The 13,970-nt window shown below is 41.6% G+C and overlaps 1 protein-coding gene across 5 annotated transcripts in view; it reads right to left on the bottom strand.

Annotated features, from left to right (window-relative positions):
- Positions 1 to 1,004: 1,004 nt before the first annotated feature.
- LDB3 (LIM domain binding 3) overlaps positions 1,005 to 13,970 on the bottom strand; it is a 118,336-nt gene continuing 105,370 nt past the window's right edge. For all 5 annotated transcript variants that reach the window (XM_075258442.1, XM_075258443.1, XM_075258448.1 and 2 more), the window contains 3 exons: positions 13,521 to 13,641; positions 8,604 to 8,719; positions 1,005 to 7,995 (listed from right to left, as the gene is read on the bottom strand). In XM_075258442.1, coding sequence (XP_075114543.1) covers positions 7,906 to 7,995; positions 8,604 to 8,719; positions 13,521 to 13,641 — 327 coding nt within the window. In that variant the 3' untranslated portion in view covers positions 1,005 to 7,905. The remainder of the gene's footprint in view (positions 7,996 to 8,603; positions 8,720 to 13,520; positions 13,642 to 13,970) is intronic.

Genomic DNA, 13,970 nt, shown 5'->3' with positions numbered 1-13,970 from the left:
TATTGTACAGTACTCTTAAAAGCCAAGAATAAAACAAGACCACAATACAATACTATCCATAATTCATACAAATGACCATATGAAATAGAATCAGGTTGTGCCAGAAGAAACTTTCCTGTACCCTGGGTATGTTGTACTGTTCATAATGCGTGGGAACTAAGCCTAGACTCTTCTGGGTATGCATAATGGATGGCTTTAACACAGGCTTGTTTAATGTCCTATATCGACCTGACAGGTTCACTTTAGAGGTTAAAGGGGTTGTCCCATGAAAAGCATCCTATCTATACTGCTAGTTTATGTGGATTTAAGACTTTTCCTAAATACATTGCTTTATCAAAACTGCTTTGTTTGGCCGTTATCTTAATTTATTCACTTCATTGTTTACACTGCGTTTCTGTGGCCTCTGGGCTTATCTGCTCATTTCCCAAGTAGCTGCCTGCTCTCAGGGGGGAGGGAGGGGCTGACAAGCAATGGAGCTCCTCAGATAGGGGAGGGAAGAGGTGTGAGCTTCGGGATTACTATGCTGTCTATCTTCAGCTTTTCCACTTATCAGCCGGTTTAATTGAATTTGGCTGATGAGGGCTGAGATAAGGAGTCCATTACCTCTGTATGTAATGCAAGCTGACTAAAATCCAGCTCTGCTACATCAGTTTCCACATCAGCTTTATACTTTGTGGTAATGCATTTACAACCAATCCCTCATTACTGACTGCACACATAGCAGAGCAAGTGAAACCCCGCACACCAATGTGCCGAGAAATCCAGGAAGTGAAGAGAGCACAGAGCCCTGCAGGCTGCAGAACAAGAGTTATGGGAGTAACCCTTTAAAATTTTGGTAATGTAATTTCTAAAAACTGTGTTTGGACATGACACACGTATACAATGCATTTGTATACAGTTCATTGGTATGTTAGGGCACGTGTGGTAGTCATATTTATATTCCCCTGAATAAATCCTACATTGACTATCCTGTAGGGAAAGAAAAAAAAATAGCCGAGTCAGAATGCAACAACAAAAGCTTTTATTTCTTCAGTGTATGTCTACATAGACATATTTGCTAGAATTGTGTTTTTACAGAACAAAATTCATGCATTATACATTCACACGTTATTTTTGTAATACTGTAAACTGCAGTTCACATAGAGTATAAAAGCAAGAGCACTTGGTGGAGTAAAGGCAGTGTTTGGTGAACAGTGTAATACATTATAATAGAAGTCAATGGAGAGGTCAATGCTGTTATCTGGGGCTCTAGCATTCAGCTAGATTGTGCTGATCTGCAATCCATGGTGACGTTTTACATGCATCCTCCTTATGCTGCCACTAAAACCTGCAGCGCCAAGTGTCATCTAAATCTTTTTAATAGAGAACAATTCTAAAGTAACAAAGTACATGTATATTCCAACGTAACAATATACATGTATATTCCATGGCAAGTCATACTGTACTATGCCTACTGTAATGTCAAATGTTATGTAAACTTTGGCAACCCAACAGTGTTTAATGCTCCAGTACACTGGTAATAGTGTTCACTTAAAAATTCTGACCATTTTATGTCTACAGCTGCTATGCCTCTGTGTCTCCATTGTAACAGACCACAAACAAACCCTGTGTAGTCTGATTCTGCTACTTCCTTCTATCTGTCCTCTGCTTCCTGTTTAGAAAGCAAGGATTGGATATGTAAGTGACCATCCAATCCATTAACAGCTTAAACCGTTCACTGCTTATACATGTATATATGTACATTTGTCTTCATAGGACAAAGCTACTTTATTATGCAAAACTGTGACTTCTGACTATTACTTCAGTGTCTAGACTAAATATGTAGCGATCACAGTATACTTTCAGCATGTTAGTAATATCTTACAAAAAAAAAAAACGCACACACTTGGAAACAGTATAGACTCAATACAAAGCAAGATTAAGTCAAGAAAATATTTTATCTGCAAATGTTCCGTTAAAGGGATCCTATCACTCACATTTTTTCTAGGTACCACGTCGGAATAGCCTTAAGAAAGGCTATTCGTCTCCTACCTTTCGTCATCTTCTCCATTTGCATACAATCCTGGTTCTTGTCTGTATGCAAACTAGCTCTCACAGCACTGGGGGCGGGCCCCAGCGCTCTCACAGCACTGGGGGCGTCCCCGATGCTTCAAGAGAACTCTCCAGCGTACGCCTCCATCTTCGTTAGCAACAGCCTGTTCTTCTGGCAGTGGCTTGTAACTTCTAGGCCTCGGGCCTTGGGCAGAGCAGACTGCGCATGTCCACAGGCCATGAGAAAATGGCCGCTTAAAATACTGTGCAAGCTGCCATTTTCTCGTGGCCTGTGGGCATGCGTAGTCTGCTCTTCCCAAGGCCCGAGGCCTAGAAGTTACAAATCACTGCCAGAAGAAGAGGATGAAGAGGACGCTGCTGACGAAGATGGAGGCGGCACTGGAGAGAGCTCTCTCGCAGCGTTGGGGATGCCCCCAGTGCTGCGAGAGAGCTAATTTGCATACCGAGAGAAACCGGGATTGTAGGCGAATGGCGGTGTGGAGAAGACAACGAAAGGTAGGAGACTAATAGCCTTTCTTAAGGCTATTCCAACATGGTACCTAGGAAAAAATTGTGTGAGAGTGATCGGATCCCTTTAAATCTTATATTTGAGATTGAGATTTCTAAGCCATAAGGTCAGTCAATGTAAAATCGTAACATTCGCAAGAACCCACAGGTTACTTCTAGAAAGTGTCACAAAAATCCAAAGCTTGGGGCCACTCAGTGGCTCAGTGGTTAGCACTGTAGCCTTGCAGCGCGGGAGTCCTCTGGTTGAATCCTGCCAAGGGCAAAAAACCATCTGCGAGCAGTTTGTTCTCCCCATGTTTGCATGGATTTCAATCCTATGCTCCAAACACAGACTGATGGGGGGAAAAAAATGTACATTGTGAGCCCTATGTGGGCCTAAAATCTACGTTAAAAAAAAAAAAAATCTGAAGGTTAAACTTTGAAGTATAGAAACGAATTACGGTAATGCCACCATTCTACTGCGACTCATGACTGACCCCATTTTCCCATGGCACTGGAGCCAACGTCTACGAGGCTAAAATGTCTCCAGATTAGATTTTTCTTGCTCAGCATTAAGGCAACAAGTGTTCTCTATAAATGTCTCCAAAAGGAACATAAATGTGAATAAATATTAAGAACATTACTATCTAGTTAATAAACACCTATAGTATACTCTATGGACCAATATGGACCAGATGTGCAACTGTTAGGGCTCATCGATTTGAGGGACATCTTGCGAGTGACTTGCTATTGCTTTCATGGGGTCAAATGTTGTTCAAATTGGAGCGGATTAAACTGTCTGCAGTGTCAGACTCGGGTTCCTTTGGCTCGCCATATAAAATTATTCAGGGGGCCCTCCACAATCCTAAAAAAAATACCATAGTACTCATCAAAAGTGACCAACGTTGTGCTACAGCCCAGGCCACTGTAGGATCCTTTGGTTCTCTAGTGGACCCGTCTGACACTGACTTGTCTGTGTACATGGTCATTGGCCCATTGTACCAACTGGACCCAATTTATCAAGTCACTTGGCTTAAATGGAAAGCAACTAGAGATATCCAAACGTGACACCAAATAGTGTGCACCAATGGGACTCTAGTTTCAGTGCTCAGGTCTAGTGACTGGAAATGTAATATTCCTACTGATTGACTCACAAGTGTCCCCGTAAACAGCTGCACTAGTCGTGACAAAACCACTGCCTTTAACTCCTAAATATAGAAACTATAGTGAAAAAGTCGTTCTCACATGTTACCCCCAACTCTAAATATACTAAAGGATTTCCACACACCCATAAATAAATCACAAAAATATTTTTCACAATCTCCAAAATCTTGGACTATATCCGTCCACAACTCTAGAAGGCACCCATTGTGCATCGTATGTTCCTATATATATTTATGTAACAGTCGTGTATATCATTTTATGCCGTTAAAAAAAAAAAAAATTCATGTTGTATTAGTAGCACAATAAAGTACAACTGAAAATATTAGAAAGAAACACAATGAGCTGCCTTGGAAAACCAAGGCAGCTACTTCCAAAGCCTACCTACTTCGTAAATCCTTTGGTCTAAGCTACAGGGGTGATTTTTAGGGACATGGTCAGGCTAAAGAAATTGCCCCCAATTGGCTACTTCTTATTGGAACTTAAAGGTTTTTTTTTTCCAAGATGGCAATTTTTGGAGAAAAGGTCTCCTGTCCCTTGTTGGAATGGAGAGAGCACCTATGTGCACTGCTACTCCATTTAAAGTCTATGGATCTGATGGAGATAGTGAATCACTTTACTTGGCTATCTTTCACTCTCCCAATGGGCCAGATTTCTTCAGCTACAAGCTGGCTCAGAATTCATCAAACTCACATCCAAGTGAATGAGCCGCCACGTTTTTGATTATGATAAGATTGGTGTTAAATATAGCCATATACTTTGAATTAAGCAGTGTCTATACCAGGGGTGCCCAATACGTTGATCGCGATCTACCGGTCGATCGTGGGATGCAGCCAGGGATCCCCGGTGTCTGCTTGTTCACAGTGCAGGCTGAGAGTCAACTCTCAGCCTGCACTGTGAACAAGCACTTCGGACACTTTCAGGCCACTCTTAGGGATGGAGGGGGCCGGGGTGCTGCTTGTTCACAGAGCAGGCTGAGAGTCATCTACGGACACTGGCAGGCAGGGCTGCCGCAGCCCCAGCCTGCCAGTGTTCAGAGATAACTTTCAGCCTGCGCTGTGAAGAAGCAGACAGCGGGGATCCCTGGGCGGCCACAGAACACCGCTGTCTCCTGCTCTCATGCTCCACCTGGCTCCGCCCACAGTCACGCCCTGCCCTGCCCACAGACACTCCCATCCCACAGGCCCGCCCCGGGCCCGCCCACAAGAAGTGGGTAGTAGATCTTTCGACTTGGCCATGTTATAAAGTAGCTCACATGCTGACAAAGTGTGAGCACCCCTGGTCTATACAAACCCACCACTCCTTTCCGGGTGGTGTTGTGTTGCTTTCTTGAAAACACCTTTAAGCATTGGAAATTTGAGTTGAGTTCCCGAATTGAGCATGTTTTGGCAATGTCTATAGCCTGATAATACAAATCACTCGTATAGCTTAACTTGGTGTTACTATTCATAGCAGTGCACACCTAGTAAACCTCAAATGACACTCAATAAACTAAATTGAATAAAAGCTAATGAATAAGTCATGTAAGCAGTTTCCAGAAAATACAGATTTTTCATATTCGTAGGTAGTAAAAAATCCAACTTTGCTTTCCTCCTCGCAACCTGAATAACATACAATATAAAGGTAAAACTGCCAACTACTTGTGCTAGCTTCACGCCAAGCCTTTCTAGATAGCTTGTAAATTAAAGGTCTAGAAGTCATTTTCATTCTAGTGTTCGTTATAAAATTATCAAACATTATATATGAAATCACAATTGTAGTTTTATGAAAAATATGCATTGATAGAGGTAAAACACCCCGAAAAATAATTTGGAAAAGGTCCCTTCCTTGTCCAATACCCATTCTGGGATAGGAGGGTTTGGGGTCGATACCCTTCCCTTCTAATTTCTAATTTTAGGATGAACCTGGATTGGTTCTTGTTTCCTTAGTTTGTCAACACTGAAAGAACTCGAAGCAGATTTGCCCTTAGTGACTTGGATGGACATAACCTGAACGTATCCCCTTTGCTACACTGGACCCAGGCCACTGTAGTTGTTATACTTTTGCGCAAATTCTAAAAATGCGATGATCTATACGTTTGTCATTTACATATGAATAGATACTTGTTAGTAATGACTTTCTTGGATGTGATGTTTTTGCAGTGCAAGTCCGTTCTCTGAATGATTATGGCTTTTTGGGCTACTCATCCCATCACACTTGACTTATTCTATTTCAGCCTTACCATCTTTCTTCTCTCGGTTCTCTACATATCTATACCTCCATTATCTTTCTTCCCCTATCCGTAATCACCTTTCTTTACCATGACCGTTTATTGTATAGGGTTTTTTTTGGGGGGATTGTCCAAAATGGTAATCTTGGACATTTCATATGTGTCACTCCATGTGTCCATTTATGATGTATGTTGTATATGTTATCGTGGTTTTTATTCATATTGTCCTTTATAACAAGGGACTCCAAGGTAACCCACTCCCTAGTCACATGAAAGCCAAGGTTTGGTCAGTGTTCCTAGCACCCACAGGTTCTTAAATCTAATTCATAGGGCAAAATGAGTTGGTTCCTCCTACCACAAAATAGGAAAGAAGGTAGTCCCATCAGAAATAAGTCCCTGGGCCGATCACTTGATGACTCTGGATCCTGCCCCTCGTGTGGACACTGTGGGGGTATGTAATATATGGTGGACAGTCAAATAAATGGCCTACCATGTAGTTATACATAATAGGTTCTGTTTACTATAACGAGATAATTCTACAGATCGAGTCTCTGCTCTGGCTCATACAGAGGGGTCCCAAAAAGGGGATCTCCTTCAATGATGTTCAAAGGCCCTAGTATGACTAACTTATAGGGATTGACCCCCTTTAGATGTATAGGTATTGGTACCTTATGTCAAGAAATCTACATAGCAGCCTGTACCCATCTAACTCTAGATTTAATCCATGGCTATAATACACCTGTATTGGGGTGAGAGAATCAGGCCTTTCCCCGGATCACAGGGGTTTAATATCGCAAAAGGATCCTTCTGTTTTTGGCTGTGCCGTCAAAAGGCCGCCGTTACAGCAAAATCGTATTAGTCAGTTAGGTCAAGGATTTAGGCCACCAAGGAATGGTTACTGGATCCCCTTAAATAAGGAATTATTAGTGCAAGCTTGTATTGTGTGTGGTAGAACAGCTTTACTTGTCAAGTCGGCAGTCTAGTGGCGACATATGGGTGATTAATCTTCAGGCCGCAGTCGCAACTATTTTAGTAAAAAGCACACCCTTTCCTTTCGGCCTATTCTATTCTGGCAATCGGGCTATATATTGGCTAATTCCCTCTGCTTAGAAAGGTGCTGGGGGACCATGATATAAACAGTGGAGCAGCACTTCCTTTTTTGGCCAGGATGCACTTCATTTATTTTAAAACTCTATCCGCGGCAGCTCTAAAAATACCGTACATCTGGTTGCTTGGCACTCGGCTGCTTTCTCTGCTAGGGCTGTAGCTCTGTGTTCAATCTCCCATCAGAATTTTCTGAGCAATAATCTCTCCTTGACACTTGTGCGGGGCTGTTTAATAAACTCCTTTGGCGTCAGGACTGCGTTCTGCAGCCATAAAGTGTATATCTTGGGCAGAGGATGTATACAAGGGTCTAGGTTTAGCACATTTTATGTAATCACTGTCACTCTTGGACCCCACACCTTGGGAGGGTGACCTACACAGGATGTCATTCGGAGTCTATCGTAGGCCTGGAGCTTAATGGCTTCACTAATATCCTTGTGTCATTGCGGTCTAATCTTGGTGAGGAGCTTCCAGAGAAGCTTTAGGAGTCTTGGACAAGTTCTTGTTTTCTTCAGTGTGTCTAAGGATAGTGAATAAACCAGCAGGGACCAATACTAAACCAAATATCACAATGGTGGTTGTACAAGATTTATCCTATCCTCATCATATCAAGGCCTTGGTGCCTCGACGTAATGTTCTTGCCTCACAAAAACATCACATTCAGGTGGTCACGTAATGACAGATCTCTTCTAAAGTTTGTATAGATTTCTACATTTTCATCTAGAACATTTTTTTTTTACCTTTTTTTTTACCTTTTTTTTTTTACATTTTTTATGTTGCTCACAATTGTGTTAACCAGTTTTCAGCTGCATTGTAGCATGCAGTGATAAAATGTGGTGGTATTCATTTTTTTGGGAGCAGTCTGTCCCCAGCATTTTGTCAACTTATACTCTTTAGACATTGATAGCATGGGCATGTTTCTTGCACAGAGGCTTATCCTTCTTGGAGTAGAATGGTTGGCCTTCCAAGTTCACATGGCAAACCTAAAAAGCAAAAAAATGACACTTTTCTAGTTTTCAATATATTCATATATTTTCAGGAGGAATAACAGAGGAATATATTATCTCATAGGACATGCTAATATTTACCAAAGCAGAAGTGCAGTCTAAAGGGAGTCTGTCAGGTCTACAATGCCTCCCAAGCCAATAATAGGTTCCTATAGGGACTTTATAATAGATGCAGAGACATATCTTTGTTGTCATTGACCAATGAAGCAGAGATCATCATCATTATATGGTTATGCAAATTAGCCAGCAAGTGTTTTGTGGGTGGGGCCTAATTTCCAGTGTTGCCTATAGATATCGGTGATGCGCACAGACTAAAAATATCAAAGCCAAAGGGGAGTTCTTGGGCGTACATTGAATTCAAAGGTTAACCATTTGCAACCATCTATAGGCCAATCTAGGAAATCAGGTTTTCTCCACAATGCACTTAAGGCAATGTTGGTATTTACACTGGAGTCTATATTGGAGGTGTCCGCCTGAAAATCGGTGGAAGAAAAAGTCCTGCATGGAGGACTTTAGCCACCAATTTCAGTTTTAAAATGACAAACACCCAATGGACCCTATTACCTAAATGGTAATGTACTTACAGCACAGATAAAACAGGTATCATGCCAGGTGTGTCCCAGGGCCTCAATGAACTTGTCTCCTGCTTCAACAGGAAAATCACATCCGTGGCATTTTGTACTGAAAAGGGCAATATAATCTGCAAGATAGAAAAAATATTGTAAGCCTATATTCTGCTATAATTTATCCTAGATATTCTTAGAGGACCTGTCACCAAGCAGAAACTGCTAAATAACATATATCAAATGATTTTTACAATTCTCCTCAACAATTTGGTGGTTTTCTTTTTAAAATCCATCCACATGTTCAGAAGATACGAACCCAGGAACATATATGTAAATTAGTTCTCATTTCCCAGGTGGGCGGTAACCTTATGTTTTTCTATAGGAAAATGAAAGGTTCCAACCCACTTGGAGAATCAGCGCTAACTTATTATTATATTATATTATATTATATTATATTATAATAAAAGGGCTATATATTCTGAATGATAGCACAGATTAAAAAATAAAAGGGAATGATGTATGTAATTTATCATTGTCTACTAGATGACAGGCTCTCTTTAAAGGGAGTCTACCACCTCCCTCAAGCATATTCAACTGTCACCATTACTGTGTTAGGCAACATACCTCTGTTATGTAGGTCCCTTTTCTAGTTTATGAAGAGGCAATTGGTGCACTGGGGGCGGGACCTTCATTTCCCTGGAGCACTGATCGTGCCATACAGATCTTTACCATGTCATGCCCGTGCCAGCCCATGCAGTATGAGTGACCTGACCCATACAACTTGAGCAACCAGAGCAGTGCTCCCAGGGCTGAAGGCCTGCGCCCAGTGCACCAATACCCTGATTTGCATAAGAACTAAACATTGTTTTCTCCAAATCTACGAAAGTGACATGCAAAACAAAGGTATGTTGATTACTGTAATGTGCTCTACAACACAATCATGGCAGTTTAATATGCTTGAGGAGAGGGTATAGTCCCTTTAATACTGGTGACCTTCAGACTGCGTCAGAATACTGGTGACCGCGTCAGAATCCAGCCCAAAATGCGGCTGCCGCGGCTTCCAACAGTCGCGGCTTTCCGCTCCTGATTAAGCACTAATGAATGGGCTTAGTCCAGAGGGATTGTCTTGACGCAGACGCAGTGGCGGTCAAAATAGGGTACGTTGCTTCTTTTTTGGCCCGCGTCAAAATCTGGACCCAAAAAACTACATGTGAACTAACCCTTACAGATTGCTAGCCTTTGCAGATCGTTCTCACTCTCATTGCACCAGTTGGTTATGAAGTTAGTTTATTATTCGGGATTTTTTTTTGTATGTAAAACATTGTCATGCACAGTGCCATGGAATTAATGGCCAATACTTTACCTAATCATCTTATCTTTACATTTGTATGAGTGCTAATATAACTAATGACATTGTGTATATAAACTGTCGCCATTGTGGATCATGTGTATTCAGTGTTAGACCATTGCCTAGGTCTCACAAAGAGCTGCATGTTTAGGGGCACAGATGACTATTTTTGGTGCTATTGTTTTGCTGTATTTACTCCTCCTCACCCTCATGTCTGTCTTTGCTTTCTTCATAGTCAGACAAGACTTTCACGCTAGATTACCTTTTAAATGCAAGAGTTAAGTTAAGCAAAACGCTGAATGCGGCTGGTGAGATGTTCAGACTGGTTTCTGATAATGGACTTCCTGTTACAGGGTCTAAAACTATAAGGGTCGCTAGAATCAAACGTGTGCATATCCCTCTATTGTGACTACTGCCCGATTCAGGCTCAAAAGCTGAAATTTATAAAAAAAAAATTTCCCCTCAAAAACAGGATTGGTTCTCCATAAGAGGAAGAGAGAAAATGTCTCGAGACAGATGAAATGTAGATAATAAATATTCTGGAGAAGGAGGCTTCTCAAGTACTTTAGAATGTGGTCTCACTAGCCAGAATGTATTGATACTTGCACCTAGTACCTGCTAGACAAACAAAGATTCCCAACACCTACAAGGGTCAGTTGTTTTACAGGAAGACAATTTGCCTATCAGTATATTTTTGGCATGTAGGAGGAAACGGGAGGAGACCCACGTAAACATTTGGAGAACATACATACTCCATGCAAATGTTGGCCGTGGTGGGATTGATACCCAGAACCTCAGCACTTGAAGACAGTCTTGTAGACACATTGCTAACCACTGAGCCAGCAATAAAAAAAAAAAAAAGTTGATTTTTCTCCTAATCTGAATATTAAGGCTTCCATACGCATAAGAAAGACTTTGAAAAACCCAATATTTTCAGTGGGATTGGTCAAATATCTTATGTGGCTGTGGGCTTCCCAACTCTAAGTGGCCATCCAGAGAGAGAAACTGGAGATTCTGCATCTGATTTAATGGCTCGTTGGCCCTTATTGTATCTGAGGACAATTAGTGTGCAAACCCCCGGAAGAAAGCTGAAGCTCTGCTTTGACTCTCCACCATGGGCTCCATAGGGCTGGAATTTGTACAGGAATCAGAGGCAGGAGACCACCTCAAATTACACTTTAACCTTCTCTATTTGAAATCTACAGTAGTGGCATAACTGTCGTGGTTACGGGGTGTGAACAGGCCCACAGGGGTATGGTGCAACATCCATCTTCTACTGAAGATGGCTGGGGCCTCGGACCACCAAGATAGCAGTCAGGAAAGCCTAGATCAACGATCGCTATACATACGGTTATTGGAAAAGGGCCCGGCATGTTGCTGGGCCCCTTTACAATAGGTGTCTGCCCAGGGTATCTGACTTAAAAAAAAAAACAAAACAAAAAAAAACTCGTACTCCTCTGTTCTAGGCTTTTTGGAACAGCATTCCAGAATGCTCAGGCCCAATAATAGGCCCCAACAGTAACATCTTGGGTGAATCTTTCCTCAGTCACAGGTAGAAGAGGACTGAAGAAGATGTTGAAGAGAGCCAAAGTGAGGATGCCCAGAAGAGGAGAGGCAAGGTGAGTATAAGTGTTTATTTTTAATCACTTCCCCTGGTTTGGAGGAGACCCTAGATTATAATAGTACCGATCTAGAGGGCCAAATCTCAAGAATATTCGTTGAATTTTGTGGGGTTCATCTGAAGCGCATAAAGGGCGGCTCTTTAAACTGTTTGGGGCCACTGTGGAGCATATAGTACTGTGTGGAGGCCACTGTGGTGGATATAATACTGTTTGGGGTCCCTTCACTATTCACATCACACACCATCTGTTTTATAGGAGCCGTGCACCATTATAACAGGCTGTAATAATGCATGGTGACTATAAAACAGATACTGTGTTCTGTAAATAGTGAAAGAGTCACAGTGCACACAAGAGCACCACAGTAACTTCAAAGAGGTGATCAGCAGGGGCCCTGGGTGTTGAACCCTCACTGAACTTACACTATAAGGTCCCTGCAGATTAGCTGTTTCCCCACAGCTTTGTTTACATGGCAACCACTGTGCAGCTCACTCACCATATTCTTGATATCTGCAGCTGTGGATACTAAAGCTGTATCTGAGATACCACTGCAGAACCCATAACCGTCACTTTCAAGAATACTACACTGTAGGGAGAGGGGTAAGGGGCCCCGGATGAAATTTTGCACCGGGACCCACAAGGCTTTAGTTACACCACTGCTTAGCAGTAAATGTAGGAGAAATGAAGAATTGGCCATGATGAATTTCTGTGGACACATAAACATAAGAGGTCTCACAGTTGTCCCCTTACAAGGGATCTTAAGAGAAGGGCTGGACAAATATGGAGGTCTAGGGGATGCCTGACCTCCGACCCCATTGATATAAACATGCATGCTAAGCTAAGTGTACGAGTTTATGGAAAGGGGGACTTAAGAAAAATTGTAGTTCCTTCACTACGGTAGTTTTTCTTATCTTGTGTGTATGACCAGCATGTATCTATAGTGAAAAGCTTCTTTGACTTCCCTGAAATGTATTTATATTTGCCTATCATCTATCCCTGCAATGTTAGTTCTGCTCATATGTATTTTCCATGTGATCCTTTAGTGTCCTCTAAAGGAGAAAGCTAATTTAGTGATTGACAAGTCTTAATGTCTATGGTCACCTTAAAAAATGGATTGGGCGTCCAGTTAGCAGTGTCACTTCCCTTGAGTATTTTATATGCATCCCCCTCTTATGAGATGAGCTTTTGCTGAAGACTAAAGTGCTGGATATGCTCAAAAATAGTTATAACTTCCATTTACTGCCCTTCATTTTCAGTAACTCATTATTGGAAGTGGGCGGTGAGGAATTTTGTTACGGCTTATAGCTTCTTTGTTACTGTGTTGCATTTCCTCATGTCTAGCAACTAGGGTTGAGTCCATCTTGAGATTTCAGGATCGTTTTTAAAATCCGATTTTCGATCATTTTCCAGCCAATCGTGAAATTTGCTCGATCGCCAATCGGTATCCGATCTTTCCTGATCGCTCAACCGTAGTTAATTTACGTTTATGGAGTAGGGTTGAGCCGATCTTGAGATTTCAGGATTGTTTTTAAAATCTGATTTTCAATAATTTTCCAGCAGATCCCGATCGTGATCGTGAAATTTGCTTGATCTCCGATCGGGATCTGATCTTTCCTGATCGATCAACCCTACTAGCAGCATAATGGTAAAACATGAAAAAAGCTTAGTATAGACCAGACTATACAATGTAATGTAGATGCTTTCTATGTAAACTACATTTAACACAGGAGTCTATTGTAGTTTACTAATAATAATGAACATCGCGGTGGGACAAGGAGAGGGGCGTTCTGACTGGGTTCATTGGCAATGCAATGCTTTTTATTTTCTCCTTAATTCAAGTCCTCCATGACGCCCTAGGCACTTGCCTACTAAGCAATACCCTCCTCACAGTCCTACTGAAATACATAGTCTGTTAATCTATTGACTATTTTATAGGATTAGGAATAGAATCTGCTCTGCAAAAGTTACCTTTCTCACAGTATGGCTCTCCATCCTCCATATGGAAGAGGCTATTACCAAATGGCTTTCTGCAGGCAGCACACACAAAGCAGGTGGTGTGCCAGGTCTGCCTTAGGGCATGCATCACTTCCTGGAAAGACAATGTTAAAATGAGAATTAAAGGAAAAATACATAAAATATCTTTGCAATTGTCACACTTGCAACAAAATTCACTTTTTATATTGACTTCATTGGAGAGTTTTTTTTTTTTTTTTTTTAATTGCTCATTAATTGCTCTAGTTATCGGGTTTGGTCTGCAAAAGACATGTATTGAATATCCATGGGAGAGGTAATGAATATATAACTGCTGGGGTCCGACTACTGGGACTTCCCTGATATAAGAACACTTTAGCTCAGTGGTCCCCATCCTTTTTTCCACCAGGGACCAGTTTCAGCAAGACAATTTTTCTATGGCACGGT

The sequence above is a fragment of the Leptodactylus fuscus genome, chromosome 10, assembly GCF_031893055.1.
Source record: "Leptodactylus fuscus isolate aLepFus1 chromosome 10, aLepFus1.hap2, whole genome shotgun sequence".
In the NCBI taxonomy this organism is placed as follows: Eukaryota; Metazoa; Chordata; class Amphibia; order Anura; family Leptodactylidae; genus Leptodactylus; species Leptodactylus fuscus.
The sequence above is the reverse complement of the archived record's forward strand: the minus strand, read 5'-3'. Positions and strand labels throughout refer to the sequence as shown.